Source organism: Galeopterus variegatus, unplaced genomic scaffold (assembly GCF_000696425.1).
Source record: "Galeopterus variegatus unplaced genomic scaffold, G_variegatus-3.0.2 Scaffold1381, whole genome shotgun sequence".
NCBI lineage: Eukaryota > Metazoa > Chordata > Mammalia > Dermoptera > Cynocephalidae > Galeopterus > Galeopterus variegatus.
In genome coordinates, this window is record NW_007727492.1 from 205,756 (window position 1) to 228,537 (window position 22,782).

Below are 22,782 nucleotides of genomic sequence, written 5' to 3' on the forward strand. Positions count from 1 at the left end.
GCGACCCGCGGGTCCGCTTTGTCCCCCAGGCGCCCGGCGCGGCGCTGCAGGGGCGACGCGGCGAGCGGGGCGCCCGGGGCGCGGGTGCGGGGAGCCGGGGCGTGCGCGCGCGTGCTGGCCGCTCGCCGATGGGGCCTCGAGCCGCCGATTCCTGCCGAGTAAGCAGTCTGGCTCCTCGGCGGCTGCACAGTGGCAGCAAGGCTGGCGCGGGCGCCGCGCCAGCCCCATCAGAATTAGCTCATTGTTCACTAGCACACTAGCAGGGGAGAGAGCGAGCGTGCGCGCGAGAGAGCGCGCGAGAGAGACTCTTAGAGAAAGAGAGACACACTCTCTCTCGGAGAGAGCGCCAGGCAGGGCAGACCTTCCCCTGCTTCTTTTTCCAAGGCTGCACTTCTTGGAAGTGAAGCGGTTTGGGGTTTGTTTCCCCTCCCCCTCCTCCCTTCTCTTCCTCCACCCCTTTCCCCTCCCCCTCCCCCAGCTGTCTTTCTAGCATGATGCCCTTTTTCATCCACATTTGTGTTTCAGGTGTAGAGAGGAGAGAGAGTGGACAGGGAGCGGGGCTTTTGTCTGTAAGTATATGCCATTCCTATCTCCGGCTGGGAGCGCTGCTTTCTCTTTTGTGTCGTTTCCTTGCCGTTGCTCTTAGCTGGACCCTTCAACCCTGCAGAGTTCATGCTTCCTCCCTCTAAATTGTAAAGAACTGAAGCGTGTACCTTGGAGAAATTCTGGCATTTTGGTCCTGCTGCATTAAACCCAATTTAACTTGGGTTTTTTCTAAAATGCACAAGTTAAGGGGGAGAAATGAATTCTTTTGGGAAGGGGTGGGGTTTTTTGCTTGTTGGTGTGGTTAATTTTTGTTCTTCATGCTCATAAAGCACTGTTAGGAACTGTTTTGTTTCTTTGCATTAAATGCACGATGGTGCATGCAAGTTTCCCCCCTTTTTATAAAATGAATTTGTGTCTCTCCATCCTTACACTTTATTACTCTTTCAACGCTGCGGCTGCCGAGGGTCTTTTCAGGCATTAGATCTTGCAACACTTTTTTCTGCATTTTCTTAATAAAGCAGTTAAACTTGCGGGGGGAGCTTAAAAATAAAAGACTGCCTTTTTTTCTTGGTGATGATAATAACCTGATTTGCATTTATATGTATCTATAATAACATTATAGGAAAACTCTAAGAGCTTCTGATACCCTTTTCGAGAACTTTTAGTTTCTCCATTCATCTTAATTTTTGTCACAACTTAGGATAATAAAAGGGCCGTGTTCTGATGACATAAAGGTGTAGGGTAAATCACTGCAGCATATATATTATTGTGTGTTTGGTTAGGGAAAAGAATGTAATGCTGTGTATTGCTGACTTTCCCCCCCCCCATGTAGTTTTTTTTTTCCCCCTTTAACAGGGAAGGTTATGTAATGCAGTGCCATTTCCAAAAATATCCACTCTGAGGCATTACACTACACGGTGGAAGGCTGATTCCTATTCTGCCGTCTTGATTGCAAATATACTGCCAGTAGTATGTCTGGGAACAAAGAGCAGCCAGAAAACAATCTATTTTTATCACTTAGTTCTACTTTTAAGTTGCTAAACCTTTTGAACTTGTGCAATTTGAAAACGAACCAAACACTAAGAATAGCCCGGGACTCTGCAAAGCCGGGTACCAGGGATTCCTTTGTCCCCTATTTAAGCCTATAGGCCACTTGGAAAGCTCTTTCAGAAATCCCAGTGGTTGCAGTAATTTGCATGTAACTTATCTTAACCACAGAAAATGGCTGTTTCTCTGTAATCTCTAAAGAGGTATTTTTCATTTGCTGACCTGTGGTGAGGTGATGTGTCTACTGTATTTAAACATATTTTGCAGGTTGGTCTCCCTGGACTGAAGAGAGGGAGAATAGAAGCCCAAGACTATTAAGATTCTCAAAATGGTAAGAATTGGTCATCAGAGGAAATTCTCAGTAGCTTCTTATTAGTCTTTCTTTCATATAAATATCAACCACCCACCTTCATATGCCTCAACCCGTCATTGTTCCTGCCCCATCTGACCTTTAAAAGGTTCTATCCCCGCATGTGGGAGCTTTACAGTACAGCAATTTATGTGAATTGGATGAAGCATATTAGGTCTTTTGACTTGCAATTATTTTGAATAGAAAACTAAAATTCCTCTTCAGAAGTGAATATTTAACTCAAACAACAGAAACTATTCTGTTCTTAAAGAAGAGTGAAGTGTTGTGACATGCGTGGAGGTGGTGACAGCAGTAGGGCTCAAACAAAGCAGTGGTCTTGTATTGGAGATAGCCAGAACTTATCCAGAAATCAGGAGTCTGTGTCCAACTAAGCAAACAGTATATGCTATCCTTAAGAGCAATATATATGAAAAGCATGAATTTTTGTATTACAGTGCCCCATCTATTGTATTTGAAAATGTGTTTTTGTTGATTTATACCTTCGTTTAGAAGGGTCATCTGCTCAGTGAGAAGTCAAGCGTGTTAACCTCTAAATAAAAGTGTAGCTATTTCTGACTAGGATTATGAATCACAGAGAAGGCATTTTAATGTTTGATTATGATTAAAGAAAGAAATAGAAGAAATACACATTAAAAGCAGCTGAATGAGTATGTTAATCTTCTATGAAAAATTTCCTTTTTGGAAATAAGGTTGAACTGAAAAAATAATAGAAATGCCATAAAACTTTTCAGTTAAGTACAGCATGTCCTACTGCAGATGTTTATACACTTAAAACACCTCTTTGCCACCCCTTAAAATGTGTGATTTCCAAATTTAGTTTTAGTTTTTTTTTTAAACGAGGGTGGAATTTAATGAATCAGAATTGAGTCTGGTATACTTGATGTTTTCTTTGAGAACAATCCAAGTATATACTTCCAAGGAGAAAAGTGAATCATAAACGAGGGTGGAATTTAATGAATCAGAATTGAGTCTGTTATACTTGATGTTTTCTTTGAGAACAATCCAAGTATATACTTCCAAGGAGAAAAGTGAATCAGGGGCAATTAAATGAGTTCAGTTTGAGTTTTATTAACGAGTAAGCTTTTTATTTTTTATGTATGCCTCACCTGTCATTTCAACAATAAGGTGTCAAAGCACCTAATAAAGTAGGTCTTGCTTGGACCTAGTTTGATAATGATCAAATTAAGGAATTTGAGGTAGAAAGACAAAAGGGGTGAACATAAAATTAAACTAGTCAATGGGTTTTTTGCAAATGGTTCCTAACTTCATATTAAATTCCTAATTAACTATTGTCATAGAGTAATAGAATGGTAACAAAATGGACTTCTGCAAAGTATTTTTGTTTACTTAATTATCTTTTACTGCAGCTGGGCCCATTGCCTTGCATCCTAGCTCTTTAACCCAGAACCTTACCCACTCTGTGTCACCATCAACAGATCATGAAGGTTCATGTATGTTGCAGTATATCAGATGACCAGTTTGGTTAAATGTAAATATGACCACTGACCCGGCCACAACTAGCTGTATAGATCAAGCTCAAAGAGTCAATATCATGTTTCTGTAGTAGTGAGTGGAATGAGCTTTGTAGAAGGCAAGCATGCATGCCAAAGCCGAGAATGAAAGTTGGAATCATTTGAATGCAGAAAAGCAAATGTGAATTATTATTACATGTTAATTTCTTACAGTTGTCATTTATGTATGGTGGCAGAATAGGAAATTACAATTTGTTGCTCTTGGAAGGATTTTTACTCATGAAAAAATTCTCACAACTTTTTGGTGATCCTTTCATTAAGATGTCAGTCCCTTTTGGCACAAGCCCATTGCTTGAAATGAAACCACCGACAGTTATTGTCTGTGGGTGATTCCAAGTAACTTTCTAGCAATTCTCTTACTCCGTGAGGTCTGAGCTCTTAAAAGTCTTTGTACATATTAATGTAAAAAATGTTTCAGTTACGGTTTTTTTAAAGAACTGTCTTGTACCTCTTCTTTCTCCTTTTTGGCAAAATGAAATTAATTTTCTTTTCTTGATTAAAACTGGAATTACTTTGCAGATCTCTGTAACTGTCTTACATAGGGTAAAGACTTGGCCCACATACAATAGAAACTACTGCTAGGGAAGCAGTAGATTTAACTCCTGGCCTTCTCTAGAAAATATATAAGCAAGTCTTTTCTATTAAACTTGTATTTCCTTTACATAATTTGAAACACTAAACAGGATCTAATTTTGTTGTATTTAGCCTATTGAGTAAGTGCTCATTCCAAATACAAATTTATAATCAACTCATTCCAGTGTAAGGAATTACCCAGTAAACTGCAGAATTCAAAACAGTGCTTCAATATCTAGATTTTTTACATACCCTAAAACGATCATGTTTCACAGCAATAATTTGGAGACACTCAAGAATCTTAGAGTGCCTTCTGCATTATCAAACAAATACAGCCACCTTGTACAGCTCTAGGAGGCATCAGTCATATGGTATTCTTTGTATATGCCCCTTTGAGCACAACTGCAGGTGGTGCCATTTACATAGATTACAGGGTGCAGGTTGTGCAACTCAAGAGTACTGTTAAAAGTGTTAATTTTGAGCATCATTTGCCATAGCTTAGTTGACCAGAATATTCTTTTCAATAACTCTTTACCCAACTTTTCCAGATTTTTAGTAAACATGCCTCTCCCCACTTTTTCAGTTTTCTAGTCAACATGCTTCCCCCCGACCCTGCCCTTTTATTTTGCAGTTAGTAGGATATTTTGAATCTGCAGAGATCTTCAGCATTTCTTGAATTTATATTTGTTTTTTTGCTAAATTTTAATTTCCAGGATTATATTTTATATGGGTCCTTGATATTTATTTAGGTATTTTGTTTTAAGGGTACTTGCTTCAGGTATCTCAATGAAAAGAAAACATTTCAGAATGAGTAGATGATCCTATTAAATAGTTTGGAAAAAATAAATTATTTAATCCAATGTCAAGGTTAAGTCGTGGTTTTCAACATGGTTACTCTCTACAAAGTATACTTGCCTCTGAGTATGTGTGTGCTGCGGATTCACAGTTGCATAAGCATGGGCTCATGTTTTAACAGAGACCTAGAAGTTGGAACAATTTACATTCTCTGTAAGGCTGATGGATGCTGAGCTTTTAAAAAAGATGAGTTGACTCCATTGTACTCTTCATAGAGCTCTGCTTTCTGTACAGTTTGTGAAGTGGCATTCATGGGCTTACAAGAAGACTCTTTCAATAATCTCTCCATTAACATAAGGTTTCCTTGTTTAAAGAAACAGACAGAGACTGGGGAGGGATGAGGTCCTATTGGTAGTTTGTGCCATTGGGCTTGGGATGTAAATTTACAAGTTGCTGTGTGACTCTTGATGGTGGAGATGCTGAAGAGTACCCAGGAGGGTAATTTTATATGCTATTAACTTCTCTTTCACCAAGCCTTCCAGTGCACAGTGAGTGGGAGAATTGGGAATTGTTTGGGGAATTAGGACAGTAGAGATAGTCTATCTGGGTTTAATCCCAGTGCAGCTTCCTCTTGAGCTATAGATAATTCAGATAGGAGAAGGTATTTGAGCAGAAAGCTTAGAATAAACAGCTATTCAAAGTATCATTCCAATTTAACCTGCTACAGTTCTTAAAAAGTTAGATGTAAATTAGATCATCATAAATACACTGAAGGAATTCATTTTATTTTAAATGCTAAGATGAATACTTCTAAAATAGGAAAATTTACTTTTAAAATATGAATATATTGCTAAACTAAATGAGTAATCCCCCAATTATGAGTTTTATACATTTAAGTATTCATCCACCTGGTCACTGAAGATCTGAAGTCACATTCAGATGCATGGGACTGGGGAGCTTTGGAGTGAAATGCTGTAGCTTCTGTGCTTCTGCATTTTTTCCTTGGTGCCGTTCCTGGATGGAAAGTCTTTTAAGGCCATATCCTCACAGCCAAAGTGAAATGGAGGATTGAAATAATTATCTGAATAGTTATGCTTTAAAAAACCCTTGATTCCATCTGATTCATCTTAGTACATTCAAAATGTTGCTTGAGTGATGTAGGAGTAGGAGGGATTTGCCTGAATTATCTGTATAATTCCTGTGTTATACAGGAAAAGACTAGGGATAAGGAAATCTTACCAGCAAATCCAATTTGAATATATCAGAGCAAAATGTATTGAATGTACTTGGACTGTGTCATCTTAGTTGATTAAGATATGTTACAAGATTCCAGCTTTAAACTGCTTCTCTGCTTTGAACTGGAAAACAGGTTAATCATAAATCTCAGCCCACATCTGTAGAAATTGTATTTGCTAAAAATATCATTTACTGGGTCTAAATTTATCTCAAACGGATATTTCTAGACATATTTTGTACCTGGGGAGAGCGTCAAGAATATTTTATCTCAGTAGTTTAAAAAATAGCAATGATTCTGAAATTGATCTAGTTCATGACAAATGTTAGCAGCCCTGATGGTTTGGGACTTAAGCATTAACATGGCTCTTAACTAACTTCTAAATATCAATTTAGTTATCAGTAGCAGTGACATGGTATTAACCTGGGTGGCATGATATGTCAGTTGGATCATATGCATTTCTTTCGTTGCCCAACTGAATTATAGGCTCCAGAGGGTTTATAAACTTCATATACAGTGCTTGGTAAAGTACTAAATATACAGTAGAAGCTCAATAAGTGTTTGGTTGATGCATGTTAATATCTGTTAAATTGGACTTTTTTGATTCATTCTTAATAAATTACCCATGTTCATTTTTTGTGAACTGGAAGTAATTTGTATCCTTAACCTCTGTCCTTCTAAGGACCAGGAAGTTGAATGGATGCAACTTTAGTTTACACAGAAAATTATATTTCATTATTTATTGAAAGGATAAAAAAAAATTGTGGTTAAGCCATAAAGTGTGGCACTTGCCAAAAGAGTGGCCTGTGATTGCTCACCTTTACCAGCTTTCAGAACCATACTCTGAACAATATCATGAGATGCCAGCTCTCTGGGTTTGGTCCAGCTGTGGTGCTCAGAGCTCACAGCAGCTTTGTCTGCAGCCATAAAAAGCCCCACCTGGATCTAGGAGGAGCTTTGCCCCCAGTATTGGAACTTTAAAACCCTCACTTATTTCCAATATAATCTGACTCTGATCCCAAGAACACAAAGGCAGCATGCCTGAAAATACTGAAAAGAATGAGAAGAATTAGGAGGAGGATTATACATCTATTCTCATGTCAACTGAGCAACGTGTTTTTTGGGGCATTTTATTGGTGCATCGTTCCTTGCATTGCAGAAGGTACACACTTGGCCTCTGCCCTCAGTGGGTTTATATTTTAGCTGTGGAAGGAAGACTAACACGTTTGGCAGACTTAACAATGTAAGACAATATAATCTAGTTCTAAATAGTAAGATGCAGAAGAGTGATATTATTGAGGACTAGGGTCTGGGATAGGAGTGAAAAGCTTTTGTTAAGGAGGTAGAAATTAAGCTAGAGCCACAGATGGCAAATACATGGCGTGCATGCCACCACTGACTCCTCCTAGACCTGTGGAAGACATTGCTAATCAACCTTGACACTCATTATTATTATTATTCAGCCTGAGTATAATTTCAAAACCTTCAATATAGTGTTAGAGGAAACCATTAATAATTGATTGGAGTTGGCACAAAATTTGAAAACTAGAAGTGGACTGTTTGCTCCTTAAGAGCAAGTACTATGTCCTGTTAAGCTTTTTATCCCTAGGGCTTAGCACTGGTCCTTAAAAAATATTAAGCAAATGGAGAATTAAGAATATTTGGGTAGTTAGATGGGAGAGAAGATTATTCCAGATAAAAAGAACATATTAGAAATGTGTGCTTGCAGGAGTGAGCTTAACGCAATTTGACTACCATAGGTAAGGTCCTCCTCCCTGTTTAGACCTCTCGTCTGTCAAGGACAGATCTCAAAGACTAGACCTAGAAGTCAAGTACTTGATGTGCTAAGCAATAGGAAGCCACTGAGCAGGAATCTTAGAGATGGCCCAGGGCTCTCACTCAGGTTACCAACCTGTCTCAGGTTCTTTGCCTTTTGATTGTGCCTAACAGAAAAGAACACACACACTCACTCACATACACTCTCTGGTTAAAGGTACAGCTTACTTTATTGCTACCTCTCACCCTCCTTGGGGTAGAGTGGTGGAGAGAAGGAATGTCTATGGCCAGAAGGAACTGGGAGGGGAGAAAGGGAGCATGCCTATCTTTTTCCTCTCTAGAAAGGGGTATCACTCCCCCTGGCAAGTCCCAGCAGGTTCAGAAGTGCCTGCTTGGCCAGAGAGGATGTTGTTCCAGAAGGAACTGGGAGGGGAGAAAGGGAGCATGCCTATCTTTTTCCTCTCTAGAAAGGGGTAGCACTCCCCCTGGCAAGTCCCAGCAGGTTCAGAAGTGCCTGCTTGGCCAGAGAGGATGTTGTTGCTATGCCAGCTGCTGAAGGAAGGCACCACACTTCCTTTCTGTGAGGCGGACCGGGAGGGCACAGGCATGTGCTGATCAGTTGCAACCACGTGGGCCCAGCTGCTTCTCTCCTTCCATTTCTTCTTGGTTAACCAGACATTGCCATTCAAAATGCAAGCCTACATTTACATTGTCATAATAAAGTTATTTACAGTTTGAGGCCTACGGGCTGTTACTAATTTAGTCAATAATCTGGTGACCAACCAAAGGGAATCTCATCACATGATACACAAAAGTTGGGGAAAGCCAAATTCAGAATGGATTTTTCTCTGGAATTTCTTCTGGAAACAGCATAAAATCTCACCTTAATATGCATCAGCTTCAGGATTTTCAGCAGGAAGTGATATGACTAGCTCTTTTAGCCCCTCCAGATGAGATTGGATTTAGCCTTAAATCTGTCAGTAAAAGTGACAGAGGTATTGCTCTTTGAATTCTTTATGCCTTCTCCACCTCATATTTTCAAATAACTTTTTGAACTGCTGTGTTTAGATCTTAATAAGTTTAATTTCTGCGGCTAGACAGACATGTCAGGAACTATGTGAACTAATTCTTTATTTCTAGCCACTACAATGGAATATACTTTTTTTATACCAGGCTACTTATTATTCTAAATGTGCCCCAAGATTCCCTCCTTCTGTGCCTTTGCTTACTCAGTTCTAGAAGGAATGTGCCTCCTGGCAAAATAAAGCCATTCTTCAAGACTGACTTTAAATGTCAGTTCCTCTATGAAACTCAACCTGGTACATCCCACAGGAATAATCTCATGCTCCTCTGTGCATATATCACACCTATAACATTGTACTTGCTGCTGGCCTATTTTTGCATGTTTTTCTACCCTCCAAAATTGTAAACTTGAAACAGGAACATCGACCCCCTAGTAACTGAACATCACTCCTTCCCTTCTTGGTAGCAGTTGAGGCTGTGATGCCTCATTTTTTTCCTTTTCCTCCATCAGCATGTTGGTGAATTCAGATGTGGAAAGGTTTCAACATCACTCCTTCCCTTCTTGGTAGCAGTTGAGGCCGTGACGCCTCATTTTTTTCCTTTTCCTCCATCAGCATGTTGGTGAATTCAGATGTGGAAAGGTTTCATCACTGAGAGCGAACTCTCAAACAGCTAGTGAAACTGTTGGGCATTCTCTTTCTTCAAGGCGGAAGGAAACCCTAACCTTCATTAACATGTTCTAATGGGAACTTGGAATATATCCCATACCCATGAACCAGTCTGATTGCTGCTCCCACGCCTAACCAGGATCTGGCACATCCTTAGTGATCAATAAATATCTGTGGAATAAATAAGTGAGTCAGTGGTCATGGATACATGACAATCTGTTATTTCTGGGCAGAAGCAGGTTGCCTACTTTGGGATTCATAACTAGTAACAGCCTGACACTTTGCAGAGTTGTGACAGCTGGGATTATAAATCTTATGGTCTAGGAAATGAGATTACCATACACTGATTATAAATTCACTGCTGAAAAGCCCCTCTACTGAACATTTTAGAAGGCTCGGGGTTGGGGAATAAGGAGGGAGTGTTAAGTGAAATCTAAGCACACTACAAAAACATTTCCTAAATTCTGTGCTTTCTTCTTTTACACTTCCAGAAGAAGAGGTCCAGAGAGAGAGTCCAAGGTTGGTGTGGTTTGCTGAAGGAGGAATGTCATGTTAGAGTAGAGTCACACATCTCATCCAAATATTGACTGTGGAGTGCCATTATGCACTAGGTTATTAATGGTGTGTTTCTAGCAGGCGACACAGTTTGTCTCTCAGTTTGATTGAGGCAGTCATGACAGTAGAGCAGAATCTGCTCTGGTTTCACAAGGTTAATGAAATCTTTTTAAACAAAATTATTGCCCATTATTACCTTTGAATGGTTACTAATCTAAGCTTTTTGCCTTAAGAGTGTTATGATTATCTAGCTGGAGATATTTAAAAACCCTTGATTTTAGATTGCTTTGTTCAGTGTTCATCCTTACTTTCATAGAGTAGAACATAAATATAACTCATGTTAGAAAAGGAAAAGATACGTACGAGAGTGTGGCCAATGAAAGGAAGGTCTGTTTGCCCCTTTGAAGGTGAAATTAGGAACCAGAGCCATTGATTGAAAGGAAGGAAGAATAGCCAAGTAGTTGTTGCCAATAAAAAATACTGAGCCAAAGACTCACCTATAGGTAATTAAAACGAGAGAGACTCATGGGCACACAAGTTTGAGGTGGCTGCCCTGCTCTAGCCCTTCTCTGTCCTCCCCTCCAGTTTTTACTTAGATCACCATCACACACCAGTGTCCTTTGATTACTGGGGCAGGTAACAGCCTTCCTGGCTGAATTGAGTTTGATCCAATTCCAGCAGGGAAAAGTACTGCAGTCCAATGGCTGAACAGGGAGAAAACTACAAAAGTTGTTTTGTTTAAAACAGGCCCAGGCATTTTGAGGACACTTTTTTGGGATAAAGTTGGTGTCTGATGCAGAACTTATTCATGGACAGGAAAGAGTAGAAATTAGAAGATACTGCTTCTTTGGCAGGCAACCTTTAGAACTGTCAAGGAAAAACTATAGTCAGTCATTAGATGGATAGAACTTACTGATTAAGATACTTATAAACATGACCCAAGTAGGGGTTTGGAATTAAATACTGCCTCCACGAAGTACTGTTTCATGCTCTTCACTAAGGTGTCCTAGTGAAAGTAACCTGAAAGGCATATGGGGACCATGATCTGAAAGTCTGCTCTTGTGCTGAATGTCAGCGTGTGAGTGTGCTATGTGGGTTTGTCAGCACATGGTCGAACACTTAGCCTAGCACCTGCCGCATTGTAGGGACTCAGTTACTGAAAGAATGAACACTGTGCAGGGAATGGACCCACTTTTGAAAGTATGCAATATCAGGGAATTTCAGTTGTTGTGTGGTTAAGAGAATTAGAATTTGAACAGATGAAAATTGTATCAACTAACCTACCCCTTTTCTGAATAGACGTCCCAGGATTTAGTGACTGGTTTCAAAAAACTTTTTTGGGGAAAAATAAAAAGTGTCTTCTTTGCTACTTTGGCACTTCCAGCACAAACTAATGGGACAGACTCTTTGATATGATGTTCATTCTATAAGATTGAAAACTGCCTACAAATTATTCAATACCACATGGAAAGTAATTACTTAGTAAATATTTCTTGATTAATTGATTGGGTAATTGAGAGTATATACCTAACCAATTTAGTGCAGAATCAAAGATTCTGCTCACATCTTCTCTGAGCCCTTCTCGTCTTCATAATTTTAGTTCTTAATTACCTGGATTTGACTTTTCCAAAGCTGGGGTGCTCTGGTCCAAAACCAAGCCTGTATTTCTTGCTGCCCTGTGGATCTTGGGTCTAATTATCCATCCTGGAAATGCCCTGGCCTTGCCTTAATTACCCGGATTTGACTTTTCCAAAGCTGGGGTGCTCTGGTCCAAAACCAAGCCTCTATTTCTTGCTGCCCTGTGGATCTTGGGTCTAATTATCCATCCTGGAAATGCCCTGGCCTTGCATATTTTGCTTACTTTTTGATAATAGAATCTTAAATTGTTCTGATCTTATTATCAGGGTCTGGGAGCCAAGTCCTCACATCTTTTCATTCAATCTTCATTAAGCCTATTCTTTTTTCCTTTTTTTTTTTTAAATGAGTACTGCTTTTTAAATTTTAATTTTATTATATGAGGCTTGACTGTATACAGTGTCACTATCAATTCAATCAGAAATTCAATTAAATTTGTTCTTTGGCATCATAGAAACAATTAATCTGATAATTCATGTGAATTTTTACTAAATTGATCGGCTGTTCTTATATTATTCAGACAAAGCCAGAGGGACGCCACCTCTTTGACTGTGATTGAATACAGTGCACTACATGTAATCTGAGGATCAGATACAGCACACCTTCTTACTTGCTGTTTGGTACCTCTATGATGTTAATAACTAACGTTTGGCTTGTTCCTCCTTTCCCATCTTTCCCTTTGTCTGTCTTTAGAACTGTTTCCAAATGGAGTCAGGTTAAATTTATTTTTCTTTCTGAACTTACCAATCTGAGTAGTTTATACACTACCTCTGTGGTCTAAGGAGTATTTGTTTTCTTCCTCTTCAATTAGGATCACTTTATATTTTTATGCAGTATATGGTTTGTATATCTGCGGGTCATTGATAAAGATAAGGTTTTTAAAAATTCTTTTAAGCAATTTGTTTTTAAATTGACAATTCTGAGAAGCAAAGTTATAGTGAACATGACTTTAAATGCATTTGATGAAAGAGAAAAATATATTAAATTAGATTGTTCGTTGGTAGGCCATCTGAGAAGGAGCTGTTTGAGAGTTCATTTGGGGGTCATATTAAAACAATTTGGTTTCTCAGCAAATGCCCTTTGTAATTTGCTGTAATTATTGCTAGATATTTGTATTGTGCTGAACATTTCCTTCCAGGGAAAATTGGAAAAAGGCAAAACTATGATTACCAGTATTGCTTGGGTTTAATTAGATCCAAAGCCGTAATGCAGCTTAGCCGGAGTCGCTGCTCTAAGACTAGTCTTTCCTCAAAAACTGTAGCAACAGATGAATACTGGAGAGCAAACCCTTCAGTGTCTTCAAACATCGCTTTTTTTATTTTTTTAAGGTAAGTTATTTTTGAAGGGCGCCTATTTACTGAAAACATAGGCAACAGAGCAACAAATATTTTTGAGAAAATTGCTCTTGACAGTAGGTGTCGAAAATCCATCTAAATTTCATCACCAGGGCACTAAGAGGAGATGCCCAAGTCCTACTTGGGGGATTGAAAACAGGTACCAGTTTTCAAGGAGCCTCATGGTGACACTTCAAGTGACTCTGGGGAAACAGCGGAGCCGATCAAGATTGACAGACTGTTCTGTGAGAAGAGAGGCTGAGTTTTCTTTCTGTCTTCTCCATTTTCTGGCTATGTGACCTTGGGCAGGTCCCCTCACTACTGTCCCTTAGCTTTCTCATCTGGGAAATGGAGCCGATCAAGATTGACAGACTGTTCTGTGAGAAGAGAGGCTGAGTTTTCTTTCTGTCTTCTCCATTTCCTGGCTATGTGACCTTGGGCAGGTCCCCTCACTACTGTCCCTTAGCTTTCTCATCTGGGAAATGGTGAGGAGGTGGCAGATGATCGCTAACACAGATCCGCTTACACAGGAGCCTGACCCTGTGGTCAGCACTTCACATATATTGCCTCACTTCATCTTATCAGTAACACTATGAGGATTAAAGGAGTGCACCTGGAAAATGTGCCTAAATTAAAAAAAAGAAACAAAAAACATTATAATGTATTGTGCATTTCTACAGAAAACTGTAGGTCCCCAAATATAGGTACTCTACCTATGTGGGTTCTAGCAATCCCCATGTATGGCTCATAGTTCTCTCTTTTGGAGAAGTATAGTTTTGATGTTTGGTTTACAATGGAAGAAAGACTAAGGGAAAAAGAAAAATAATAAGAACACCGTATGAGGTTGAGGTCTTCTCTTGCTGGAGAATATAGTCAGGGATTGGAATGAAGGTCTGAGTTTCCAATACCATCTTTTTCATGTTAATTAGAATACAGGTGATTGCTTTTCCAGGGAACTTAGCCTCCAAATCTGTCATTCCTTTTGCAGTTATTTTCACAGCTTTCAAAGCATGTTTCTTCAGTGACTCCTAGCCTTGAAACACCTATCTCTTTGATCTCTGTCTCCCCCGGTACTGCCTGACCAAAGCCCTCATCAGAGAGAAGACTTCTACACAATCAGAACTTGCTCCACCCAGTGGAGTTGAAAACTTGGGTGGTGTACAGGGACACATCTATTCTAACCTTATTCTATTCCTCTTGTATTTTTAAATTTTTGCTAGTTTTCCTAGAGGAGGACAGGTTATCGGAAGCCTCTTAGTGGCCTCTTTTTGACCTAAGCGTTTATAGTATGCATTTACAGATCTGTATATATTCCCCTACCCCCCCTTTTTAAGTCATACTTTTCATAAGATTTGGCTCTGACTAAACTAATTGTAATTACATCCTCCCTCAATAGAAACCACTTTTCCTCGAAACTCAGTGGTCAGCTATGATGCTATTTGCTGTTGAAGAGATATCAGTCCTTAAATGACCAGGACAGTGCAAGACAAACATTGAACTATGAAATGACTTTTGATAAATGCTGACGGGTTTTTGCAGCTGCCAGCAGAAGAGGGTGCATTGATGGAAAGAGTGAACAGTTTCTTTTGGAATGAGCACTTTGGGAAAAAATGCAGACTTTCTGGAAAGCTCAGTCTTGCATGTGTCAACAAGAGAAGTGCTTTGAAATGTCTTCAGACTCTTCAAAAGCAACTGGCTATCTCATTATCCACCCAGACCAAGAAAAATCCAAAATCTTATGTCTAGATAAATAAATAGTTATTTCACTAGGCTTTAAATGAAGGCTTTAACAAAAGAAATATGATTTTTGAGCAATTACTCTTCCATGTTGGTGAAAATTTTTCAGAAGATTTTAATGGATAGCACAGTAATCTTTGGACAGGAGAAAAGAAAAAATAGCATTCGTGGTGACTAGAAGTCAGACTGCTCGTAATTATTTGAAGGTCAAACCAAACATAGCATACCTAAAATTATTCAAACCAGCTCATAAAAGCATGTCTAGATGTTTCCTATTAACCTTGGAATGTGCTTGGAAAACGTCCTGCTATTCCAGATGTCTAGTATTGGAAAGCATATCAACAGTATTACTCTCTTCTGTGGTGGAGAATAACATTCTAAAATTCAAAGTGCAGTTTAGTGTGTTGTGTGTTGGGACATAATATAGAATTAATATTCAAGTTTTCTTTTCTTTTTTTCTTTTTAAAAACCTTAAAAGCAGGAGAAACATCACAAGATGTAGTGTTTCTTATTCCTCCGTTACAAATAAAAACCAGTTTATATAATGGAATAAGGTGGTCCAGACTTAGAACTCAGATGTGTTAAGTAAATATTTACTCTGGTTCCACTCCAGGGAGGTAAAAGATTTTATTAACATATTTGTTGAGGTCGTGGGGGCAAGGAAAAGCTTATGCTGTGCTTAAATGCCTGAGGGGCCTTTTTGCTGCAAGTTAACAAAGCCTGCTTTTTCTTTCTTTCTTTCTTTTTTTTTTTTTTTTTGCTGAAAAGAACAAATATCTTGTATTGTGGCCTTTACTTTCTCATTGTTCATTCACAACTGCATACTCTCAAACCAGAGTTTTTAAAGGAAGCTTTATTTTTTCCCCTTTGTTTGGAAAGTGTCTTCCTGGACATTACTTATGAGATTTGTTTCCAAGCTTTTTTCTTGTGCTTTTTCTCCTGGTTTACTTTGGTCTGTTATCAGCTGTTTGTACTTCATCTTGTTTTCATTGCTGAAAAACTCTTCCATTAAAAGTCAGAATTTGAAGTGTTGAACTTCATTCCTTGAGTCCAGTCCACAGTTTGGCTCTGATTACTGTACCAGGCTGACCTCCCATCCAGGGGAGGGTGTCTTGGCAGAAATCTGAGAATTCCTCGATCAGTGACTCCCTTTTTTGGATTTATGGAGTGTTTAGGTGGATTGCTTTGTGCTAAGCATGTTCCTATTGGAAAGGAATGAGGCTAGGATGAGAGGAGTTTGTGCAACATAAATGTTTGCAGCTGACCTTAGTGTATACGGCGCTCGAGTTAGCCAGCCCTGTTGTGCCTTGAACCATCAAGCCCTGAAAATTCACATAATGAATGGTTTTAAATAGTGGTGAAGAAGAAAAGTCAGATAATGTTGTTAACCTTCTGTGGCTTGCTCCTGACTTGATTTGTCACTCCCCAAGTCTTTGCCATTATTCTTAGAAATCAAATTTTTAAAGACTCAGCCAAACAAGCAGAATATTATATTGTGGAACAGAGTGACTGTGAAAGCTCTTTGTGCTGGTGATTAATTTCACATGTAAACACTCTTATTTTGTTGCCAGCAAGGAGATTTCCTTTTCCTTTCCCTGCCTGGTTGAAGTCTAGAAATAAAAATCCACAGCTGTCGGGTTCCCACATATTCATCAGCGGCCTCCCAAGATGGCTTCGCAGTGAGCAGAGTGATTTTAGAGGATTCCATTGGTAAAGTCTACGCAGCTTGTTTCAGACACTCCAACTCACAATGCAAGGAATTATAAATCGTTTGCCTGCCTGACACTTAATGTTGGACAGTGACATCATCTGCTGCATAACATTAATAAAACGTGGACATTTTCTGTGCCCGTAACTCACTCCAAGCAAAGCTAATGCCAGTGGGTTTAACCAATTTGTGAGCTATCATTGTCTTCCTTATTGAAACACAGTTGTCTCCTCCCACCCCTATTTCTACACACTAAGGACTTGCCAGGCTGTGGAAATTCTGAGAATGTCTGCAGGTGGTGTAATAAGGTAGAGCCACAAAGGCCACCCTTCTCTTTCTAGCAGGAGGGCATTTATGGCTGTTGAACGCGGTAGTCAGGTTCATAATGCTTTCTCTGTAATTACTCATTGTTACCACAGGCCAGCTCCAGTATTTGTGTGTGTGTGTGTGTGTGTGTGCGCGCGCGCGTGTGTGTGTGTTTAAATTAGGTCAGTGCATGTTTCATTTAGTTCCCAAGCCAGAATGTTTGCCAACCTAGGCATTAACACTTTTATTCTGCTTTCCAGAATGTGCAGAGGTTACAGACGCCATCTGCATGGTCCACTGTTCTGCATGCTTATCTTTTAGCCTTCCAGTTGCAAAACATTTCCCCCACTGTGTGCTTTCTCTCCAAGCAGCATTCACAGGGTTAGGTGGATCTCTAAGACTAGGTCTCTGGAGAGACAGTACCATGCATCATCTTTTGGCACCATCTAATCTTTGATGTAATGCTGTTCAGAGAAAATGATCCTTGTAGCTCATTTATGGTTTCAGTTTACATTCTGCCCTCTCACATGACCAGTAACACCTGGGAGCAGAGTGGCTTTTGAGGGAGATTCTCAATAGTGCCACTTCAAAGGGCATTTGCGGAGATGAAGTGAGTGTAATGCACATAAATTCTCCTTGAATTACTGTACTAGGTTTTACAACCTCCTGGCCAATTAGGCAGAAGAGAACATGTACACATGCAGACACACACTATTTAATTGGAAGAAAGATTATGAATTATACCCCTTTATTTCGCAAAAAACTAATTATACAGGTTGGACACCTGCTGCCCTCGTCCACTTTCCTAATTGTAGGAGGTGGGCACCCATCCTTGTTAAGTCATAAAAGTCTGTGTGCGCATTCTTTAAACACATAAGACCCCACCAAGGATGAAGAATAATACTACAGTTATGGTCATTAACAAGCAGGCCATGCACCATATCTTCATGGCAGCTTTCTGAGAAGGTATGTTAACTAATGAAGTAAGTAGCATTTATGTATGTGACTCTGAATAAAGATATGACCTGACAGCCACCAGATGCCCTCCCAGATCTTCTCACTGCCACCACCGTTTCCTCTGTTGCCAGCACTACTGGATATTATACTCATGTTGGTTTTGTGTTATTTAGTCTGTTGATACATGTTGCAGCAGCTATTACATTTGACATAACCTATACATTTCTTTCTTTTTCTGTTGTTGTCGCACTTAAGGCACGTATTAGTTTGCTTGGTTGCCATAACAAAGTACCACAGACTGGGCAGCTTAAACGGCAGAAACAGAAACATGTTTTATCACAATTCTGGTCTAAGACCAAGATGTCAGCAGGGTGGGTTTTTTATGAGTCCTCTCCCCTCAGTTAATTGGTTGCCATAACAAAGTACCACAGACTGGGCAGCTTAAACGGCAGAAACAGAAACATGTTTTATCACAATACTGGTCTAAGACCAAGATGTCAGCAGGGTGGGTTTTTTATGAGTCCTCTCCCCTCAGTTAATAGATGGCTGTCTTCTCGTGTTTTCACGTGGTCTTCCCTGTGTGTTTGTGTGTGTGTGTGTCCTAATCTCTTCTTAGAAGGACACCAGTCATATCAGATTAGGGCCCACCTTTATGTCCTCATTTTAACTTAATTACCACTTTAAAGATTTATCTCCAAATACAGTCACATTTTGAGGGACTGGGGGTTAGGACTTCAGCATATGAATTTTGAAGGGACACAAGTCAGCCCGTAACACATGCTTTTAAAACTATCTTTTTGTGGGTTGGTCACCTCACCATCCCCCACTCCCAGGCTTGAGGTTAGAAGGCAGGAACTCTAATTCTCTTGCAGTTCCTAGAACTTAACACAGAGCCCAGCACCTTGTAGCTGTTTCATAAACTCTTGGCGAATGAGTGCATGAAGGTTGGTAAGAAATTTGAAGTTAAAAAGAGTCACTGTGTCCCTGTCTGCCATATTAGAAGATGTTCAGATGAGAAGCTGAGGCAGAGAAAATACAGGACACACAAACTGTTGCATGTGGACCCCCCATTCTCCATGTCCAGCACTGAGAATGAAATGAGAGTTGAGGGCCTGTGGGGTCCCTCGGGTCAGGTTTGAGTCACTTGAGAGCAAGGGTAATGAATGTCAATAGGTATCTTTTCTTAAGCCCTTCATTTTAGAGTCTCAAAACACTACAGGTACAAGAAAGAACAAGGCTGTAATTTAGATAGTATTTATTTCCAATAATCTATTACGTTTTCCCAAAGTCAACTGTGCAAAAAAAGAAAAAAGAAAGTTGACGTTTTCCCTTCAGAGATTATGTCCAGGGATATGCTGAGTGCTTAGAGACTAGCCACACAGGATTTAAGACTGTGACTGAGATGACTCCTCTGTCTCTGCCATTTTGGGCTTAAGGATCTGACTTTGAAAAAGATTGGAAGAATTTATTGCAAGGCCAAAGTGACATTTATTTTTCCTAAAGTATACAATGATTACTTTATGGTCCAAACACTGAGAAATGCTTAATTAGAAATGCCTTTGGTCAATTTGTGACTAAATTAATATCTCAAAAGTACAAATGTGAAGTAAGAGAAAAAGTTCCCTTAGTCGTGGGTTTTTTATCAGATACTCATTTTTTTGAGCTCTTTGGCAACAATCGTTGACTTTTTCCTAACAAAAGGAGAGTTCTTAGAAAAACAAATTGTTAGAATAAGTGTAATAATTTCTGAGAGGCAAGCTATTTTCTCCTACAAATTAGATTTGGGTGGCTTTAGTATTGATGCTTTGAATCTAGAAGTTAAATGCTAAAGCAAAGTCATATTGTTAAAATGGAATATCCCAGAAAAGCACAAGAACACAGAAATGACAACACTTACTTGATTTTGCAATTGTACTTAAAGCATGCTTTTTAAAGTGGCAATGTAGAAATGTAATCATTTTATATCCATTTATGTTAATTGGAATTTACAGTTGATCCCAATTTGGGGTCTCTTAAAGTTAATACCAAAGTGGGATATTGTGTGCTGTGACTTTGTTTTATGCCTTGAAAACATCTTGTGTATTTTAGATTATGATTTTGTTTTCTTCACCTATTCCTGGCTAAAGGGAATGTTAGGAGTAGCTGCTTGTTCCAAACAAGGCAGATGGTGGGTTCTTCCAGAAGGAGCTGGGCAGAGGAGGGGAAATCTGTGGAAGAGGAAAGTGGTTGGGGTTGGGGGAACTGCATGGCTCAGAAAGCTGACCCGGTGCAAAGTGAGAAAGTAGATCCAATTCTTGCAGGATGAGCTGTCAAGTATTTAAGACCCACATGTGGGTGGGTGGCTGTGGTCTAGTGTAATTCTGAGGCAGAGGTGGTTGGCGATGTGAACTCTGGGGTAATTCAAGGGCAGCAGAATAGTGGAAAGAACTGAAGTTTAGGATCTGGTAACCCAGTTTGAGTTCAATCCTACCCTATACTGACTGTGTGACTTTGGGCAAGTCTGCTGACCTTTTTGAGTTTCAGTTTCCTCGTCTGTGTAGTGAGAATAAGACCTATTCACAGGCATATGATCTGGATAAATTAGCAAAATTGCTTTGTAAGCTGGGATGTGCTATACATCTTACTAGCATGGAGAAAATAGTTAGATTATCCCAAAGAATGAACACGATTAAGCATTCACATATCCTACCTCAAATGGCTTGATTGGGACATACAAAACACTACATTTAGGTCTATGATCAGGCTACCTGAACCAGTGCTTCCAAAACCAAACATGACATCTAAGTCTATTTTTTAATCTATTAATGAGCTGTAATTTTTAATTATTATTTATTAAATGTGAGGCATATTTATAGAATTTGGAGAATCAGGTCTGGAGGGAAACTTATCTAATTTTAAACCCTCCCTTCAAGCAGGGCTGTATCAAATATGAATTAGTCCTGGCAGATGGTTGGTGGATTCTGTTTCTAAATTTTTTAAAGAACATTTCACAGTTTTCCTCTTTAAATTCTTTTAGTAATTAACAATTCTCATGCTGAGTTCTTCCTTATAGCTGACCTAAATCTGTAGTTGTAATTTTAAGTCCTTTCCCCCACACCCGTCTTTACTGGAGATGGAGAACAGCTGGTCAGCAGCCTTATGCTAATACCCTGTGGATATTTAAAGAAGAGTTACTCAGTTCGACTCCCTCTCTGCCTCCTCCCGCCCCCGGGATTCATCAGCTAGTATTCTGTGAATCATTCATGGCTGCCTGTCTCCCTGCCCCTCTCACATGCGGGGCTGCATCAGGCAGCTGGGAGAGTGTGGTATTAGTGGCCACACAGACCTGGAGACAATCCGGGCTACTTCCTCCTTTTTTCTTTTACTTGGTGCATAATCTCTAGCCTTCTAATGAATTACCAGAATAATCCCTAACAGTGTTTGATGGGTGCATAACACATGTATCTCATAAACATGCAGTTTTGCAAGGACACTTATCATAAGTTGCTTTGAAAGTTAGGCCTCCCTGGTGACTTGTACTCAGCCAGCCAGGCCATTAAGCTGCTACTTTGCCTGCTGAAGATCACATGATTGATATCTCTGTTCTATTGGACTTAATCTTGGGAGACATTGAGCTAAAACTCTCCTGAGAGCAGTGTATATTCAGAAGTACACTAACAGCCTGAAAGAGTTAATGGGTTTCCCCAGTGCTCCAAGTTGCCATGGGGAAGTAAGTGACCTTGAGGAGAATTGAGCTCATTAAGCTAATCCCATGTGGTGTCAGAGTGGGTCCTGTTTTTAATCTGAATGTATGTGCTTTTATGTCTCTATAGGTTTATTACCCAGATCTCTCTGTCTGGGTCAGTCAAGAGCCATTTCCAAACAAGGAAATGGAGGGGAGGCTTCCTAAGGTAAGATCCCTTGCTGCCATTTTGTTAACACTGTTTTCAATTTAAAAATCAGAGTTATTTCTTTTTCATTTTAATATCCATTATAGACTACTATAATAATCCATTAATCTGAATCTGTGATGACCTTGGAAATAACCTGTGTCTTAAAAAGAATTTCCTAAAGTCCTATGACTCAAAGTTCACATTGACTTCCTTTCTTCATCTAAGAGTCATGGAATCAATTAAATATACATTTTATAGGCCTTAAATTTGTTCCATTCCTGGTTAGACAAACTCAAATATTATGTCCAAACTAAAAGATCTCTTAAAAGTTTGAGATGATGACATTTTTGTCTAATAATGTCTGAATATCTGATAAGATTACCCATGATACAAAACAGGAAGAACGTAAAAAAAAATTATGTTTCTTTCTCCTAATTTTTAGGCCTAAAAAATATTTTGTATAAATATGGTTTCATTGTTCTAACATTTTAGGTGTGACATTTCTCCTCCACCTCAAGAAAATTTGTAAAATTTATAGTTTAGATTTTAGCACAATTTCACAAACAAATCAATAAAACATTTACTAGTTTTTACTGTAGATACCTTTGGACTTTGCCTGTGATAGGGTAAATATCGATTTGATCTCAAGCAAGAGGATTGTACTTTTTACCACTGACCTGCAGATTTTGCAGTTAATAAAGAAAAGTAGAGTCCATCAAAAATAACATTTTGATTTGAAAATTTCATGAGTGTAATTGACCAATGGTGAGGCCTCCCCCAGCTGTTGCTGGTATTTCAGTGTTTAAGAAACTCTTTTATTTATGCTAAGTGGTTTCAACAGTTCCCTATCTTATACTGACAGGCAGAAGTTGAAGAGGTTGTATCAACTGGCAGTTTGCACTGAAAGAAAACAATCCTAAATCACTTCTAATCTTTCAGAGAATTTCTAAAGGTCAAGGTTGAAATCATTGGCAGGAAAGTAGGTGAACAAAATGGTTTGGCCCTGCCTGAGCTAGACTTGCACTGATCTTGTAGAGCTAGAGTGGAAGAGAGCTAAAATGCTAGAGCTTTATTTAAATAAAATACATGCACTCCCCACCATCTCCCCCCCCCC

General features: G+C 39.3%; 1 protein-coding gene across 1 annotated transcript in view; it reads left to right on the forward strand.

The window, feature by feature from the left end:
• The first annotated feature begins 313 nt into the window (after positions 1-313).
• Positions 314-22,782, forward strand: part of NREP (neuronal regeneration related protein) — a 27,877-nt gene continuing 5,408 nt past the window's right edge. The window contains exons 1-4 of the mRNA XM_008576638.1: positions 314-415; positions 526-569; positions 1,861-1,924; positions 21,609-21,686. Of these exons, the coding sequence (XP_008574860.1) occupies positions 1,922-1,924; positions 21,609-21,686 (81 nt within the window). The 5' untranslated portion in view covers positions 314-415; positions 526-569; positions 1,861-1,921. The remainder of the gene's footprint in view (positions 416-525; positions 570-1,860; positions 1,925-21,608; positions 21,687-22,782) is intronic.